Raw genomic sequence first — 18,302 nt, forward strand, 5'->3', positions numbered from 1 at the left:
ATAAGTGCCCTGGGATCTTTAATAACCTCAGTGAGTCAGGACCTCGGTTTTACGTCTCCTCTGAAGGACGGCACCTTCCACAGCCCAGTGTCCCCGTCACTGCACTGGGGCATCAGGATTTATGCTGTGGCCAGAGGGAAGAGTGCCCCCTACTGGCCACCAACCGACACCACTTCCAGCAGCAGCTCAGTGTTCCCAGTTGGTCTCCCATCCAGTACTAACCAAGCCCACCTGCTTAGCTTCAGAGGTTCAGCTAAGGCAGGGTCTACATTGGTCTGGCTGCTGGTTTATTTAGACCGATAAACTTTGATGGATGCAAATACTGCGACTTCATTTGTTTAACTACCACTGACCCGTTAACAGGGGATTGTGGGAACGCACTTTTATTATATTTTGTGTTAATAATTGAAAAGTTGCAATGGCAACTTTGGGATTACAAAAATTAAATTTTTGCATCCCACATATACAAAAAGGTGTAATGTATCCAATGGCACCACTCTGATACATGTGGTCATCAAAGGTACTGAGTTATTATCTGATATAGTTTGACATCATTTAGGTGTGATTCTCAGACCAGGGGGCAGAAGGGAAAAGTCTTCTGAAACCGAACCTTGTGGTGTAACAGTTTGCACTTAGTAAAACTGACCTGAGAGTTTCCAGTGTACAGTGTGGACTCCCCAGTCCAGCAGAGAGCAGCTTCACTCCTGAATCCCGCAGATCATTGTTACTCAGGTCCAGCTCTCTCAGACTAGAGGAGTTGGAGCTGAGAACTGAGGCCAGAGCTTTACAGCATCTCTTTGACAGCTTACAGCTGTTCAGCCTTCACACAAAAAAACAGAACATGATGAGAACCGTGATTAAATGTGATTCAACTATCAGAAAAGACTTGTCTGATAGTTGAACAAATGATTATACATTAGATCTTTAAATGGTAGTTACATATTAGGTTTACATTTTTGATACTAACAAAAATGCTATGACAGAAAACTATCATAATATTACTTTTATAGAATTATGTATATTGTGTGCATCGTAAAACATGTTATAAGTATGCCTACAGATATATGTTGTATGTTATTGTAACTTTTGTATTCTAGTATTATATACAGTATATTGTATTGTGTGCATTGCAATACATGTTCTTAGTGCACCGTCAGAGATGTTTTGTAATTTACTATAACTTTTATATTCTAGTATTATGTATAGTGCTGTATTGTTAATACATGTTATGAGTGAACCTACAGAGATGTTTTGGAGGCTTTGACCAATGGCAGCAGCCCCAGAAGACCCTCCTCAGAAGCAGAGTATTTCTTCAGGTAAAACACGTCCAGCTGCTCTTCTGATGTCAGTACGATGAAGACCAGAGCTGACCACTGAGCAGAGGAGAGAGATTCAGTGGAGAGACTTCCTGATGACAGGTACTGTTGGATCTCCTCCACTAGAGAACAGTCATTCAGTTCATTCAGACAGTGGAACAGATTGATGCTTCTCTCTTGAGAGAGATCTCCACCTATCTTCTCCTTGATGTAATGGACTATTTGGTTATTGATTTGTGACCTCCTTCCTGTCTGCCCCGATTGAACGTTTATTGTTAGATTGCCCAGTAATTTACTTCCTCTTGGTCCCAGCAGACCTTGTAGGAGCATCTGATTGGTCTCTAGAGAGAGGCCCAGGAGGAAGCGGAGGAACAAGTCCAGGTGTCCGTTCTCACTCTGTAAGGCCTTGTCCACAGCACTCTGGTAGAGGGGGAGGAGTTCAGCTTCCCTGGAGGTTGGCTGTTCTTCTAAGAGCAGGTTGACACCAGTGTTGATGAAGGACAGAAAGACATAAAGGGCAGCCAGAAACTCCTGGATGCTCAGATGGACGAAGCAGAACATCCTGTCCTGGTGCAGTCCACACTCCTCTTTAAAGATCTGGGTGAACACTCCTGAGTAAACTGAGGCTGCTCTGATATCGATGTCACACTCTGCCAAGTCTGCCTCGTAGAAGATCAGCTGGCCTTTCTCCAGCTGGTTAAAAGCCAGTTTCCCCAGAGAAACAATGATCTCCCTGCTCTCCGAACTCCATTGTGGATCGGTTTCAGCTCGCCCATGATACTTCCTGTCCCCCTGTATGGACTGAACCCTCAGGAAGTGGCTGTACATCTGAGTCACGGTCTTGGGCACCTCTTCTCCTCTCTGGGATGTTTTGAAGAAGTCCTCTAGAACTGTAGCAGTGATCCAACAGAAGACTGGGATGTGACACATGATGTGGAGGCTTCGAGATTTCTTGACGTGAGAGATGATTGTGGTGGCCATTGTCCCCTCTCTGAATCTCTTCCTGAAGTACTCCTCCTTCTGTGGGTCGGTGAACCCTCTCACCTCGGTCACCATGTCAACACACTCAGCAGGGATCTGATTGGCTGCGGCAGGGCGTGTGGTTATCCAGATGCGGGCAGAGGGAAGCAGGACTCCCCTGATGATGTTTGTCAGCAGCACGTCCACTGAGGTCGGTTCGGTGACATCAGTCCAGATCGGGTTATTCTGGAAGTCCAGAGGAAGTCGACACTCATCCAGACCATCCAAGATGAAGACTACTTGGTCATGGTCGTATCTGTAGATTCCTGATTCTTTGGTTTCAACAGAAAACTGATGAAGAAGTTCCAGTAAGCTAAACTCTTTCCCTTTCAATAAATTCAGTTCTCTGAAAGTGAGGAGAAATGCGAAGTCTATGTCTTGGTTGGCTTTGCCTTCGGCCCAGTCCAGAGTGAACTTGTGTGTTAAGAGAGTTTTACCAATGCCGGCCACTCCGGTTGTCATTATTGTTCTGATTGGTTTATCTTGTCCAGGTAGAGGTTTAAAGATGTCTTCACATCTGATTGGTGTTTCCTCGTTGGCTTGCTTCCTGGATGCCTTTTCAATCAGTCTGACCTCGTGTTCCTTGTTGACCTCTCCACTGCCTCTCTCTGTGATGAAGAGCTCTGTGTAGATCTCATTCAGAGGTCTCTGCTCTCCTGCTCTAGCGATTCCCTCAAACACATAGTGGAACTTCTTCTTCAGATGAGCCTTGAGTTCATGTTGCCACTGGACCGCAACAGCTCCTAAATCCCAAACCAGAAGAAACATACCATTCATATTTCCAAGCAATATTACTGGTGTAAAGAAAAAAGTATTATAAAATTCTACTTTATATGGATCTTATAACTTTATTAGTAGTGCTTTCGTTGTTGAGTATCAGTGGTATCAGTGACTTGCTAACCTGATATAACAAGATAGTGGTGCATCTCTTCCACTGAGTTATTCTGCTGTTGATCTGCCGTTTAATGTTTAAAATTCTTTAAGCTGATACCCCCACAATAACCCTACATATATGGATCAACCCATTTAACCTATATGAGTATCTTACCACTCCCCAGCTTGTCGGCCAGTTCCTCCTGGTTCATCTCCATCAGGCAGAGCTTTGTGATGTCTACCACTCCCTCTATGGCACGCCTCCTCTGCTCCTCGTTCTTATCATCCTCCTCCTCCTTCTCCCTCTGACTCTCCGAGCATTGTGGGTAATCTGAGAAGAGATCCCTCCAGAGCTTCTTCAGCTCCTTGTCTAGAAAAGCGTGTGCGTTCTCCTCAGCCCTCTGGAACAGAACAAACATCAAGGAGAACTTTACTTTGAACTAACTGAGGACATCAGAAGCATCTGTCCTAGATTAACGTCTCCCTGGTCTAAAGAGGGAAAACTGGAGCCTATAAGCTCCACAAGAGATGCTTTTATTGCCCATGTAGAGCCAGGGGCACCACTAGAGATTGTGGGCCTTATCAAATAATATATTGGGCCTCCAACCTAGACCACCCACCAGCCTAGAAAATCCATTTGACCACCCATAGATTGATAGACTAGCTCTAGTGTAGCCTACTGCTAATTACCTAATACTAAGCCTGCTGTCATTGACCATTGATGTATGAATGTAAGAGGTACATGAGTAAGGCTGGGACAATGTGTCGACGTAATCGATGACGTCGACGCATAAATTACGTCGACGCGAAAAATGCGCGTCGATTCGAAAAACCCAAAACGAAGATGGCGGCGACGGAGCGTAGTAGCAACGCGAGTGGCTCCTCAGACTATCATAAGTGCAAGGCTCCACACACTCATTCCTCTACAGTATGGGAATTCTTTAATGTAAAAGGAAACGATTCCGTGATACGTCGTCTTTGCAAAATGGAGATGACTTTCCATTCTAGCACCACGGCAAATGCACCAGCACCTGAAGAGGCGCCACCCGGGAGCAGCTGCAGATGACTGAGCAACGTAGACTTCAAAGAATGCATTTCTTTGCACTTTTATTTTTGAATTTAAAGGCAATAAACATGTATTGCAATGTTAAGGAATTCATGTTTTTTTCATTCAGATATGTAAATCAACATGTATAAATTGCTATTAGTCAATTAATGGGGAGATAATCGATAATCGAATCGAACTGAAAAAATGAATCGTTAGATTAATCGATGCATCGAAAAAATAATCTCTAGATTAATCGTTTAAAAAATAATATTTTATCCCAGCCCTATACATGAGTGGCATCTCTCATTACTGTTGCTGTTCTGGCAAAAGGCTTTCCTCTTGAGAAATTCATGAAATTCAGTGGTGCTTTACATTTTGGTCAATTTGTTCCCAAAGTTTGTCAGATGCCAGTAATGTTACACTGGCTCTAAACACCTCAGTAAAATGGGACAGAAAAGACACAGACTGTCTTCATACTCTGCTATTACTTTTCACCACTAGGGGCCAGTATTCACAGACCTACCCTGGCTGTATAGTTGATAAGTAGAAGAAAATGAGTGAAGGCCTAAATAAACAGATTTCCCGGGTCATCCACCTGTCTCCCTCATTTATTGATTTATATTTATGAATTTCATGTTTTATGAAGAACTATTTGATTGATATAAGATTCTATGATTCACTAGATAGCTCTGTGATAATGGGCACCACAGGAAGGTAAATAAATAAAAACCTTTATTTGTATAAACTGGGTGACCTTTTCCTCCCTCTCAGGTTTCTGTTTCTGATACCCCGACTTCTACATCAACGACGACGTGTCAAACTACCGACAGTCTGTTCTCCGTCTGTTCTGCTTGTAAGCTGACCGAGTGGAAGACTCTGTGCTGAAAACTGGATCCACGCAAGACTGAACCATGGAATAAAGAGAGAGAGGTGGAATATATAGACTATACTGAACATTTAGCCAAACATGGAGGAACAAACCCCTTGTTTGTTTAAATTGCTACGTTTTTTAGATAACATTTTCACTCGAAATATATTAACTTGATTATGATGAATTCCCCCCCCCCCCCCCTCCCTTTACGGCGCCCCTGTTTAGAGCTGAAGTCAAATGTCTTGTTTCATTTACACACCTTGATCAGCTCTGCTTGATGCTGCTGTACAGACTGAGCACTGGTAACCTTTGACCTCTCCTGGAGTCGCCTGTGGAGACAGCGTGCGCGCGCACGCACACACACACGCACACACACACACCCACACACAAACACACAGTATCTTTTTATAAAAATATTTCCTGAATTGTAAATATCAGTTAGTAAAACTACTAGTTTGTTGGAAACTCCTACCTCTCCTCTCTGGAGGGGCGTCCATCTTTAAGTCTAGGAGGATGATCCATAGACCGGTCGCTCTTCAAGGAGACACAGCTGGGTCCAGGGGAGTCCGCTCTCTCCTTCAGGACTCTTATAGAAAAACAAGAACCAGGATTTATGGATGTTTGATAGATGCTGTCGTTTTATAATCTTTGACAAATCCTTACCCTTCCTCTCTGGAGGGGCGTCTATCTTTAAGGTCAGGAGGATGACCGATAGACCGGTCACTCTTCAAGGAGACACAGCTGGGTCCAGGGGAGTCTGCTCTCTCCTGCTGGAATCTTATAGAAAAACAAGAACCAGGATTAAAAGATGTCTGATAGATATAGTTGTATAATATCTGATAAATCCTCACCTCTTCTCAATAGACTGATTTCCATCTCTAAAGTTAAAAGGATGAGCCATAGACCAGTCACTCTTCAAGGAGACACAGCTGGGTCCAGGGGAGTCTGCTCTCTCCCGCTGCTCTGGGCTTCAACACAACACACACACACACAGCTTTTACTAAGACTGATGATGGAGTCATGAGATATCAGTGCTGAGCTCTGAGAAGGACAACAGTCACAGACAGAGAGATCCTCTTCTTACCTCTTAGCTTTGCTCTGGCGGCCATGTTCCCCAGACAGAGTGGTTTTAGAGGTAGGAGCCCCCTCCTCTCTCTCCTCATCCATAGTAGACTGGAGACCTGGACACAAACAAAACTACAGATTGTTTCTGTGGATTCTGTTAGAGTACCGAACGTGAAATGACTGTAGTGAAGATGTGTTATCCTCCTGTCTAATAGTCACACACTCTAGAAATCTCTTTGTCAAGATATACATAGTATATCACACTCTATGTCTAGATCACACACACACACACACACACACACACACACACACACACACACACACACACACACACACACACACACACACACACACACACACACACACACACACACACACTATCACTGTCTATCTCTAGATATACACACTCTATCATCTATGTCTTTATCCGTTAACTGTTGTAACCATAAACCATCAATAATGAACTAATGTTAACAAAAAAACGCCACAATAAAAGTCCATAGCACAACCAAACTGACTAGTACAGACTCATACTGTCCTGGAGAAAACGTATCCTTTCAGTACAATTAAAAACACTTTATGTACCGTGCCAGAGGATCCGTATAGAAATGCACTCCACACAGTGAGACTAGTTATTGATGTTCTGACACATACTCCTTCATTTAAACAGGTTATTTCACTGAGATCAGCGTCCCTTTTACACCACAAACCTGGAAACACTGAACTTGGACTGGAAACAGAATAATTTAGTAAGAATTAATTAATATAGTAAGAATACATCACCAGTCATCTGAAGACAACTTGAATTCACCACACTGTACCTTATTTTCTCCGTGTTAAAACGTGTGCTGTCTGTGTAGAATGGAAATATAGAAGCAGATATGAAAGGCAAGCCAAAATCACGGCGAAGTGTTAAGAAGCGAGACAGAACATTAAACGGGTTCTAAAGGTTCAGAGAGTAACGATTGAGCTGCTAAGCTCCTCAGTGAAGACCGATCAAATGAGGAAGGAGACTTTGAACAGCAGATAACTACGTCTACAAGCTTTATGTTCCACTGGCCTCCGTCAGGGCGCAGCACCGTGACTGATGAAGTGATAAGATAAGACCGAGCAACAGTTTAATAAAGTCCATATCAAGCTGTAAACCAACAGGTCCCAGGGCTGATACCCACAGTGATGGCTGGATAGTACAACTAAAGTAGTACTTCCAGGGTACAAAGTACTGCTGTGTTTGGTATCGTCTGTGAAGAAATCCTGGGACTCTCAAAGTATCAAAATACAACTGCAAAGGAAGGAAAAGAAAAGAAACCCTTTTACTTTGAAGGAGCAGAAAATTTCTCAACACTTTTTGTAGTTAGTAGACATAAAGTACAACAAAACAAACACACATTAAGGTGATCTTTTAAAACGCATACACTCTGTCAGAAACACCTCAGATCAAACCAGGACACAGACTCGAATGTTACTAACAGCTGTCATTAAATAATCCATCATTAACTGGTTTACCTTTACACACGCACACGCACACACAGACACACACACACACACACGCACACGCACACGCACACACACACTGCACACCAATAATTTGTCACACAGCCAGAGTCAGATATTACCTTTCAGGCTAATTCAAGGCTAGTTGCCATTCAACTCACATTTTGCCTGATAAGACCCTGTCCGGTACCAGGGTTTTGAAAAATAGGGGGAGGACTTGAACTTCATGTGCTAACAAACACGGAGCGATACACATTGGGAACCCTTTCCAGTAAACACACCCCCAGCCTTCTGGACAAATTTGACGTCTCACTCTCATTTAAAACCTCTGTATCAACAACTGTAAAGGACTTTCCTAAGTGTGTCCTCGTCGTCAAATCGTGAGCTGCCCCGTTTATAAAAATACAAAAGGAAAAATCGAAGGAAGGTTGAATTAAGTGTAGGGGTATGCCAAAACACCAAAGGAATGTTTAGAACCGAGAGAGAACATTAAGCGGGTTCTGAAGTTGTTGAGAGTAATGATTGAGCTTCTGGGCTCCTTAACCATAACTGTTTTCAGTGACAAGAAATAGCAACAGTCTTAGGAGATCACAGTGGACACACACCTTGCTGGAGACCTCCTGCGGGGACCCCCTGTTCACTGAGCCCTGAAGGTGACCCCCCTAGTGGACACACACCTTGCTGGAGAGGAGCAACAATACTCTGATTCCCTACATCTGTTTATTTACAGACGTACCTAAGTTGGATGAATTTAATTGTTTCCTTCATTCCTCCTTCTGTCTTCATCCCATGAATGATTCCCAACGTTAGATGTGTCTAGTTTCCATGCCAACCGTGTCATGTCCACACCCAATCAACTCCTAATTCAGTGTAATGAAGACACTGGAAACACTGTCCTCTAGTGGTCGTACTTGGTTAAAGCACAAACAACCTTTTATTGATTACATCAAATACAGAAGGGAACTTTGACAAGTTGAATCGAGGAGAATAATCAAACAAACCAAACAAAAGCAGAATCAACAGCAGCCATCAGGAGCCCAGTTAGGGGCCCTTGAGGGAGCAGTGAAGGGGGGGGGGGGGGGGGGGGGGGGGGGGCTCACCATCCTGAACAGAGGTCAGTCAGTCAGTCGCTCTGAAGCAGCCCCTCTGCTGTGAGGGAGAGCCCCCCAGGACTAAAGAGAAGGCCCAGCGTTTAGGACCCCTCTGCTGTGAGGGAGAGCCCCCCAGGACTAAAGAGAAGGCCCAGCGTTTAGGACCCCTCTGCTGTGAGGGAGAGCCCCCCAGGACTAAAGAGAAGGCCCAGCGTTTAGGACCCCTCTGCTGTGAGGGAGAGCCCCCCAGGACTAAAGAGAAGGCCCAGCGTTTAGGACCCTCTCAGGAAGTGAGGATCAGGGGAGCGGTGAGAATGAGGGCGCGGCCCGCTGCTCTGGGCTATCGTCTATCTACTGGACATGACTGCAGTGTGGAGGTCCGGCCAGCAGGGGCAGCACTGAGGAGGCCTCAGTCCTTTGTTTGTTCTGGAAGAATGGCAGAACGTCTCACTGGTGTCCCACTGGTGTCTCACTGGTGTCTCACTGGTGTCCCACTGGTGTCCGACTGGTGTCCCCCTGGTGTCTCACTGGTGTCTTACTGGTGTCCCACTGGTGTCCCACTGGTGTCTTACTGGTGTCCCACTGGTGTCCCACTGGTGTCTCACTGGTGTCTCACTGGTGTCCCACTGGTGTTGAATCAATCCTCACTGATGGTGCGCCCTCGCATACCTTGAACTACGAATGATGATTTAGATAAATTAAACCCATGTCCTGAAACCCGTTGGAGGGTTAGCAGTAGAAGCTCCTCACAAACTCTGAGGACAGTTATATTATCTATGTTTCATGAAGGAAGGAACTTCACAGAGATTTCTAGATTAAATAAATAAACATAATTGTAACTCTGTAATGTGCGTATGTTTATGTGTGTATGCAGTGGCGATTTTGGTTTGGAAACTCTGGTGGGGCCCATGCAGGAAAATATTATAACGCAATCCAGAAATACCACATATTACTACCATCACAAAAAAAACAGTAGCAAGTGACAGAGGGGACCAAAATTGCAGCTGAATAATGCCATCACTCAAACGCGAATCTGACGACATATATTAGGCTATTATAGCAATAGCACCACCAAATGGCAGCGTTCAAGATCTAACAATATCAAAACTCAAGAAAACAACAACGTGGCAACAATAAAAACACAACGGCGCACACCCTTTACACAGCAATCAATATACAAAGCCACCACTCACAATATACCAAAAAAAGAAGAAGTATGGTTTAAGTTGCATTAAGTTTGCAGGCCACCATACTGTACAATTAACAATGAATCTAGCCTGATAGAGTGGTTGCCTATTCAGACCTGGATAATCCTGGGTGAAAATTTAAGTAAGTTTGGGCTAAGATGGTAATTACCTGTGCTTTAAGGACAGTGCTGTCTCAGGTCTCCTTTGTGTGGCTGAGGTGAAACACAAGCATTTTTTTCCGCTTGAACCACTCCTGGTTGAACGATCTATTCTTGTCCTTTCCCTCTTGAATAATGATTAAATCCGTCGGGCGATGTGGTCCCAAACGTTTTATCTCCAACTTCTGTTCAAGTGCTAAATCTCACATGAGACAGATACTCAACACGATTCATCATTTAATGAATGAAACGTCCATTTGTTGTTATTTACTGTAACAGTAACTGTAACTGTAACAGTAACTACGTTAGCCAGCTAGCAAGATCTGATCGGCTCCCGCCGTAAACCCCGCCCTTTCTACAAATCAGCCAATGAGAAGAGCTTTGGGGCACTAAACTTCTGGCCCCACCGCCGAAACAGAAGCGGGCGCTGCGCACGCGCTTGCTCGCGCAACAGCACCAGTTTTCTACACTGCAGCACATAGACGCAGACAGGGCCATAGACATCTTGGACAGGGCCATCTCGGCTGTGCCCCACCGAGCGGAAGCGGAACAGACGAGACGGAGCAACGAACTATTTCACACACAACTACTACACTACAACAATTGCGTTCATCAAATTAAAACTGCGGACATGTAATTAATTATTAACAATTAATGTATTATTAACTTATGCTCAATGACATTTTTGGAAAAAAAAAGAAAAGTATAATCGTGCCCTGCACGGCAGCGTTCTCTGGTGGGGCCGTGCCCCACTGGCCCCTAATGCAAAGACGCCACTGTGTGTATGTGAGAGTGTGTCTGTATATGGTTCCCCAGATTACTTATAGTTTTTTTGCATGTGTGTGTGGTTAAAAAAGTCTGACTCCACATTTGTGTGTGTGGTAGGTACGTCCATGGGTCCACAGGTATTCAAACGTCCCCCTAACAGCTGGTCCTCAACAACGTCAGGACTGTGAGGACCCCCCAGACCCAAGCGGCCCCCTCTAATCTGACGCTCAGCAGCCCAGCTGAACACAGAGAGGGCTGAGAGATGAACCACGAGAGACACTGATGTTACCTGCTGCTTACCACCGGCACACAGACCTGATGTGGGTTTAGATCCATGAAGGATGTGTGTGTGTGTGTGTGTGTGTGTGTGTGTGTGTGTGTGTGTGTGTGTGTGTGTGTGTGTGTGTGTGTGTGTGTGTGTGTGTGTGTGTGTGTGTGTGTGTGTGTGTGTGTTTTTATGTCTTTATGTTTGTGCATATGTGTGTGTGTGGATATAGATTCATAAACAATGTGTGTGTGCGGGTGTTTGTGTGTCCATGTCTATGTACATATGTGTCTGTGTGTGTTTATGTCTGCATACGTGTGTGTGTGTTTGTGTTTATAGATTCATGAATGATGTGTGTGTGTGTTGTCGTGGCAATTCCTTGACCAGATATTTCGCCTAAGACAGATGAGATTTCCAAAAGCAAAAAAGCCCCCAATACTTGTGGACAATTATGATCATATCCATTTGTAATAATAGTACAAACAACGATCCATCACAACATGCGTCAACAAACAATAGAAAAGGCGTACAACACAATAATCCGAGGCCTCAGATGGGAGCTCGCCCTGCGTCTCTCTAAAGGTTCACAAGGAGAAGTCCGCTGCATGGCCAAAGTCAGGAGCGGTGAGCTCGCCAGAGAGGCTCGCCAGGGCCCAGCTGGTTGGCAGCATTCTAAAAGGTCTCCCCGAGGGGATGTGAGGTGTCTCTGAACGTGTGCTGTGCACCCCCCCCCCAGGTCCCTGCTGGACCGGCCACCTCCACCCAGCTGTCTGTTTGTGTGTCTGTGTATCTGTGTGTGTGTCTGTGTATCTATGTTTGTAACTGTGTGTGTGTGTGTGTGTGTGTGTGTGTGTGTGTGTGTGTGTGTGTGTGTGTGTGTGTGTGTGTGTGTGTGTGTGTGTGTGTGTGTGTGTGTGTGTGTGTGTGTGTGTGTGCGTCTGTTTGTGTAACTGTGTGTGTGTGTGTGTAACTGTATGTCTGTCTGTGTATCTGGCTGCACATGCCCCCTCCTCTGTGGGCTCGGCCTTCACCTGTCATAAATAGAAAAAAGCACACACCTCTACATTACAAAATAACCGTTGGTACGGTCATAAAGTCAGGAGGTTTAGGACCTTAACACACAGACAACCTCAATTTTGAGTTAGTATCTGACCCGATGTTTTCTGGGAAAGCATTTCTAAACTTCTGTTTCAGACGGCTGAGAGAGGAAGACACAGACAATGACAGCGCTGGGCAGTGTTGTGGTTCAGACGGTCGTGTTACTGACGGGGCTGGTCGTCATTCAGGGAGGTAAGCTGGACCGGATCTAAACCGCCTCTCTGGCAAACCTAATATATATAATAAATAATATAATATCTTTTGTACAAATATATCCTTTAGGTTTAATGGTGAAAATAATAAGATTAAATACAAAAAAAAATGTTTATTTTTCATTTGAAGTAGCCAGGAATGATTCCATTGATATAATATTAGGTTTGTGTTTGGGTTAATATTCGTGGTATAGTTATTAGCTAGGGTTTGTAATGTTGGGGCACAGTAACAGACAGGGGGTCTGGAATAAAAAAAAATGGAATTTAATACATTTGATTTCCTGTATTCTGGTGCATTTTGGGGATGGCCACTACCTATTTACCTACTATTCATTCAGATTCATAGCCTACATCCTGACTTGCAGGGCCTGGACAAGCTTACACTGCATATACAGACCTGGCCATTCCACCAGCCATTGCTATTTGAACCATTGTTGTTATTCTGGTATTGAGACAAATCATGATCACCGTCCTATAGCGTCTATTTTTTGTGAGTCTCAATGTCTACTTCAAATGCAGTTAAAAATATGGGACAGTTGCTTCATTTTGTTTAAATGCTGCTACAGGCCAAAAGACTAAATTAATATGTAACTTACTTGCTCCTTTTAAGTTTAGCATTGCTTGGGGAGTCCAATTCATCCACTGAAAAGGATGGAAAGTGCTTACAACTCTGCTAGTTAGCGATCTATCTCTTCTCTAAAAGTTTTGTTGCGTGAATGCTGCTGAGGGAGGTAGCCTATTTGAATGATTCGCTGAATTGTCCAATAATGTGGTGATAACAAAAAAGAAAGCGATACCATTGGCCTGGAGCGCACACTGGTGCGACACGAGGGCGAATTTTCTTGCGCCAATGAAAAGCTTTCTCTGCTTGATAGACAGAAAAAAGTTAACGTGGCCGTCGCCCCTGACTTGGAGGAGGGCTTTATTTAAAATGTATTTCATTGACGTTCAGACGCATTTAAATGGTTGCTGGCAGTGACAAGTATATCACAATTAAACGAGGATAAACGCTATGTATTTTTGTTGATTTATTTCGTATTGATAATAGTTGATTAATAGTTGGCAGATATATTCAAGTGAATATTTCACGGAGGGGCGTCGCCCTAGCGCCCTCTATTGACCCACCGCCACTGCCTGTACACCTGTTCTCGTGTTCACTTGTTCAGCTGTTCACCTGTTCCCGTGTTCACTTGTTCACCTGTTCACCTATTTAGCTGTTCACCTCAAGTTCAAGTTCAAGTTAATTTATTTGTCTCCCATGGGAGAAATTTTGTTAAGAGACAGGGTACTGCTGCATAGAAAAACATGGAACATACAGAACATCCAGCAAAAAGAAAGTACATAACTGGTAACCAGATAGGGACCAGAGTGTAAGAAGATCTGAGCTGTGCAATTTGTCCTACCTACTAGTCAAAAGTACAGTGCTAGGTCACATTTAAAGTGCAGTGCCCAATAAAGTGCTGGTGCATATTAGAGTGCTAGTACATATTACCTGTTCACCTGTATGGAGGAATAGAGGCTGAATGGTTCACCATACTTTTCGCAACGTTCTTTTGATTAATGTAATTATCTTGATTATACTTTGTGTATGTTCTAATAAGTTGATATTTTTCATTACTAAAAAATGGAATCTCTGCAAATCTTTCTTGGAAGCGTATCAGACAAGGAACCAAGCCAACCTCAGCCTCTCAGTGACTTTTAGTGTGTTTCCTGTCGCTACACATTGATTAAATCTGAAACTTTGAGTTCCTACTAGAATCACTAGATTCTGCTCACATAATTTTTGACATCATTTGAACTTAACTCAGACAGAGACTAAAGTTATGGTAAATGGTAAATGGACTGCATTTATATAACGCTTTTGTTGTAACCAGTGGCCACCAAAAGCGCTTTACAATATGGCCTAACATTCACCCATTCATAAACACACACACACACACACACACACACACACACACACACACACACACCGAAGGTGGCGTCAGCCATGCACGGCGACAGCCAGTAGCTAGGGTGAGGTGCCTTGCTCAGCGACACCTCGGCATTCAGCTAGGAGGAGCCGGGGATCGAACCAGAGACCTTGCGGTTACGGACAGCTACTGCAGCCCCAGCTATCAGGTGGGTCAGGTTGCGTGAGAGTAGGCGAGAGAGGAAAGCAGACTGGGAAAGATAAAGTCACTACGTAGAAAAGAAAAGTGTGTTGAACAAAGTAAGCTCTGAAAGGCATCAAAGAGCATGAGTCTAAAGTCTGGATTAGTTAAGAGGACATAGTGTTAGGGTTGTGGGTGCAGGCAGGCAGGCAGGACCCAGATGCAGACGGTTTAGGGAAAACTGCACTTTATTTCCGCCAAAAGGCTAAGGCAAGGAGCAAGGAGCAAGGGAACACAGGTAACCACAGAGAACACGCAGGACCAACAAACCACAATGACAGCACGAGGAACAAAGGAAAGACAAGGGCTTAAGTAACAAAACACAAGACACCCAACGAGGAACAGAAGCGACACATTAGGGGAGGGAGCAGTAATCAACACAGGAGGGAAACACAGGGAGACACACCAAAACACGACACAGACCATAACACAGAGTCGTCTTTCACTGCCACAGATTGCAAAAAAAAAAAAAAAAAAAGTATATTTTATTAGCGATTCAATAGGATTTGTTAAGGAGTAGTCACTTATTATCAGTTATCACCATCATAGCATTACTTATGCACATGCTTATAAAGTTAATGAAGAGCATGCCTCAAACCCCACCCTGTCCTCTGATCTCCAGACACCCAGGTGGGCTGTGTGTTTGGGGGGAGCTGTGTGCTGCCTTGCCGCTTCCAGCCAAACAGTGATACCATCCTCCACTGGGTCAGGAAGGATGGGGAGAACGTTCAGGTCCACTCCTACTATGATGACCAGGACCAACTGGGACACCAGGACCCTCTCTACAAGGGAAGGACCTCCCTGTTCCATGACCAGATCTCAGGGGGCAACGCATCCCTTGGTCTGACCAGGGTGAACCTCCAGGACCAGGGCAGGTACCTGTGTTACGCCAGCACTTTAGAGTACAACCAGGAGACCTTCGTCATCCTGACGGCGAGAGGTGAGCTCAAGTCCTGTTTTTATGGGATGTCATATTTTTATAACAAATGAAATATTGAGCAAAGAACTCTTTGAGTTTCTTGTTTTAATGTGCTGTCATGTTGTTGCAGCTCCTGATCCAACTCCTGTTGCTACAGTGTACATTGCACTAGAGAACAACACTGTCACCTGTAAGTCTGAAGGACTTCTTTACTGAACCATGTTCACTGGGCCAGGAACTGATAAGCCACCTTAGACATCGGGTGTAAAACCTTGTTATCTAGGGCATGTTTAATGAGAAGGCATTAGGATGCGTCTTTCTTTCATTATTATTATTTGTTATTATTCTCATTCTTATCAAATAAACAATAATAAACATTTTCTTTCTTTTTCAGGGGGATCATATGGCACACTTGGGATCAAATTAGGAGTATTTTTTATTTTATATTTTTAAACTTCCTCATCTGTTTACGTATAAAAAGTAATAATTTCTTACATCATTTTTGCTAACATTTATTTAATCATTTTTTATATCTTTTTTTTTTTAATTATCATGAAGCTATTATTTTCATAACTCTTTGTTTTTACTCTTTGAACAAAGAAAAATGAAAAACATTCCAAAAGGGGCAATGGTATAATCCGGAGAATGAATGCAATAAATCTAGAGTCCACAAACGGCCAGACAGGGAAGATCAAACACGAGGGAGATCAAACATGAGCTATCAGGGCTGAAATCTGATTCCATATAAATCAGGTTACAAGCAGTCAGAGTCCGATGGGTCATTTAACACAGGTATGGCAGAACCAAGGGGAAAAGAGGAGGACGAGAACTAGTGGGAAAACGAGAATGAGGAGATGCGACAAAGAGTGAAGGGATGCTCTTTGGAGCAGAACAAACAACCAGCATTGGAATGATGCTGGAGGAGGAAATATAAGAAACATTTGTGAGGTGAAGCAATGACAATCCTGAATTAATTTGCTCCGTACTGAGCAATAGACCCTTTTCCCAGAACTGTCACCACAGGTGTAGCCCCCCAACATTAACGTTGGGTGGGTAGGTCGGTTTCATATGTGGGTCAGGCACCAGCATGGTCAATGAGTGGTGGCCTATACTAGTTTACATTTAGTGCTATTTTTAGGTGCAAGGACCTACAACATACAAAAGTTGTTAACACACGGACCTAACCCTAACACACAACCCTTAACCCTAACCCTAACCAGCGACACTGGTCAGCGAAAAAAAACTATTAACTTGTGCCGAATAGATATTTTAGTTACAATTAGCAAATATCAATGAAGGGTTAGATAATAATGACTAGTTTGCTATTTATATGGCACCTTATTATAAAGTGTTACCCAATAGTTTAGTCTATTACTTGGCTGCCTTAATACAAGAAACAAGATGCAAGAAAATACTGAAAACATTCCAGATGATGCAATGGTAATAAAACCAGAGTGCACAAACGGCCGGACAGGTAAAACAAAATACCTTGGAGATCAAACACGAAGATATCAGGGCTGTAGGGAGCGGAGGACACACTGGGGTGCAAAGACTATCTAGAAAGGGAACGGATGAGACAGGGAGGTTGTATGCAGTCAGAGTCCGATAAATACTTTAATACAGGTATAGGAAAACCAAGGGGAAGAGCGTAGGAGGAAATCTAGTGGGGAAAACTGGAATGAGTTGATGTGACAGAGAGTGGAGGGACGTAACATTCAAAAAGCACACCATAGTTCAAATCTATTCAAATGAATGAATCGTGAATTAGCTGCTTGATAAGTTATTACATTTACAGTATATCAGAATAACATGAACATGTAGCATTTCAGGGCTACATGAAATGTAGCCCTGAAATGCTGCCAGGTGTTCAGCATGTCTCCTGCAGGCCTCCATGTAGCGTCCCAATGTAAGCCAAATCCACCAAGCTTTGAAAACGTTGCAACAGCGCCCCCAAGTGACTCGGCTGAGTAACACATTTCCTGGGATACCGTTTCATCCATCTGTTCTTCCCAGCGCTGCATATGTCACAACTCCCTGATGAAACATCACATTAGGACAGTAGAGCGGTTATTTAATACAGAATATTATTTCTGGTTTGGTCTCTTCACTATGCCTTGTGTTAAAAGTCACCGCTCACAAGGGATAAGGCAATGGTACATCGTCTTATATTACAAACAATGTTCATTAGGCCAGCAACGTGATGAGCCACTTTATTTTCATAAAGTAGGCGATCCATGCTGCCATGCAGGAGAACAGTGTGTGTGTCTGTGTCTGTCGGCTTGGTTTAAGACTGTGTCAATGCAACAGGTGTGCAGCCTCACCCAGTCACAGAGTCCATCAGTCTGACTCGGACCAGCTGCTCCAACCAGCCACCATCCACACACTCGACAGATACATTGGTGTCTCCTCGATTAAGCTTTCTTTTTTCTTAGGATTTGTTTTTGAAGGTTTTATCTTTTTTATTGTAGAGTGGGAGAGACAGTAAGGTATGGGAGAGAGGAGGGAAGACATGCCGCAAAAGACCACGGGCAGGAATCGAACTGCGCAGATTTGTCATTTTGTCCCCATTAAATGAATGGCGACCACATCACATTAAAGGGGTGATATAATGCCACCAGGTGTGATGAGATTAGCCATGACAAGCCCTTTGAAATCTGCCTTTTCCTGTTGGAAAAGTGGGAGTGTTCACCCGTCCTAGATGTATGATGCATAGATAAGCAACGTTTGCTACAGTCAACTGGGTAGGCTGGTAGTCTGATCTATCCAG

General features: G+C 43.8%; 3 protein-coding genes across 3 annotated transcripts in view; 2 read left to right on the plus strand and 1 right to left on the minus strand.

Annotated features, from left to right (window-relative positions):
- Positions 1-18,302, minus strand: part of LOC130377404 (uncharacterized) — a 119,692-nt gene that overhangs the window by 91,454 nt on the left and 9,936 nt on the right. Inside the window, 5 exon segments of the mRNA XM_056584517.1 lie at positions 5,388-5,457; positions 5,601-5,714; positions 5,792-5,905; positions 5,980-6,096; positions 6,213-6,309. Of these exon segments, the coding sequence (XP_056440492.1) occupies positions 5,388-5,457; positions 5,601-5,714; positions 5,792-5,905; positions 5,980-6,096; positions 6,213-6,309 (512 nt within the window).
- The window catches only part of LOC130377439 (CD276 antigen-like), a 78,037-nt gene that overhangs the window by 25,334 nt on the left and 34,401 nt on the right, over positions 1-18,302 (plus strand). The gene's annotated exons all lie outside the window — the stretch shown is intronic.
- On the plus strand, positions 12,294-15,837 carry LOC130377456 (V-set domain-containing T-cell activation inhibitor 1-like). The gene is made up of 3 exons (XM_056584611.1): positions 12,294-12,446; positions 15,239-15,556; positions 15,666-15,837. The coding sequence occupies exons 1-3, from the start codon at positions 12,377-12,379 to the stop codon at positions 15,749-15,751; spliced, it is 474 nt and encodes a 157-aa protein (XP_056440586.1). The 5' UTR covers positions 12,294-12,376; the 3' UTR covers positions 15,752-15,837.

The sequence above is a fragment of the Gadus chalcogrammus genome, chromosome 23, assembly GCF_026213295.1.
Source record: "Gadus chalcogrammus isolate NIFS_2021 chromosome 23, NIFS_Gcha_1.0, whole genome shotgun sequence".
In the NCBI taxonomy this organism is placed as follows: Eukaryota; Metazoa; Chordata; class Actinopteri; order Gadiformes; family Gadidae; genus Gadus; species Gadus chalcogrammus.

Coding starts and splice junctions, on each gene's coding strand:
- LOC130377456 (XM_056584611.1), top strand. CDS start 12,377: ATGACAGCGCTGGGCAGTGTTGTGGTTCAGACGGTCGTGTTACTGACG. Junction 12,447..15,238: donor GCTGGTCGTCATTCAGGGAG/GTAAGCTGGACC, acceptor TCTGATCTCCAG/ACACCCAGGTGGGCTGTGTG. Junction 15,557..15,665: donor CGTCATCCTGACGGCGAGAG/GTGAGCTCAAGT, acceptor ATGTTGTTGCAG/CTCCTGATCCAACTCCTGTT.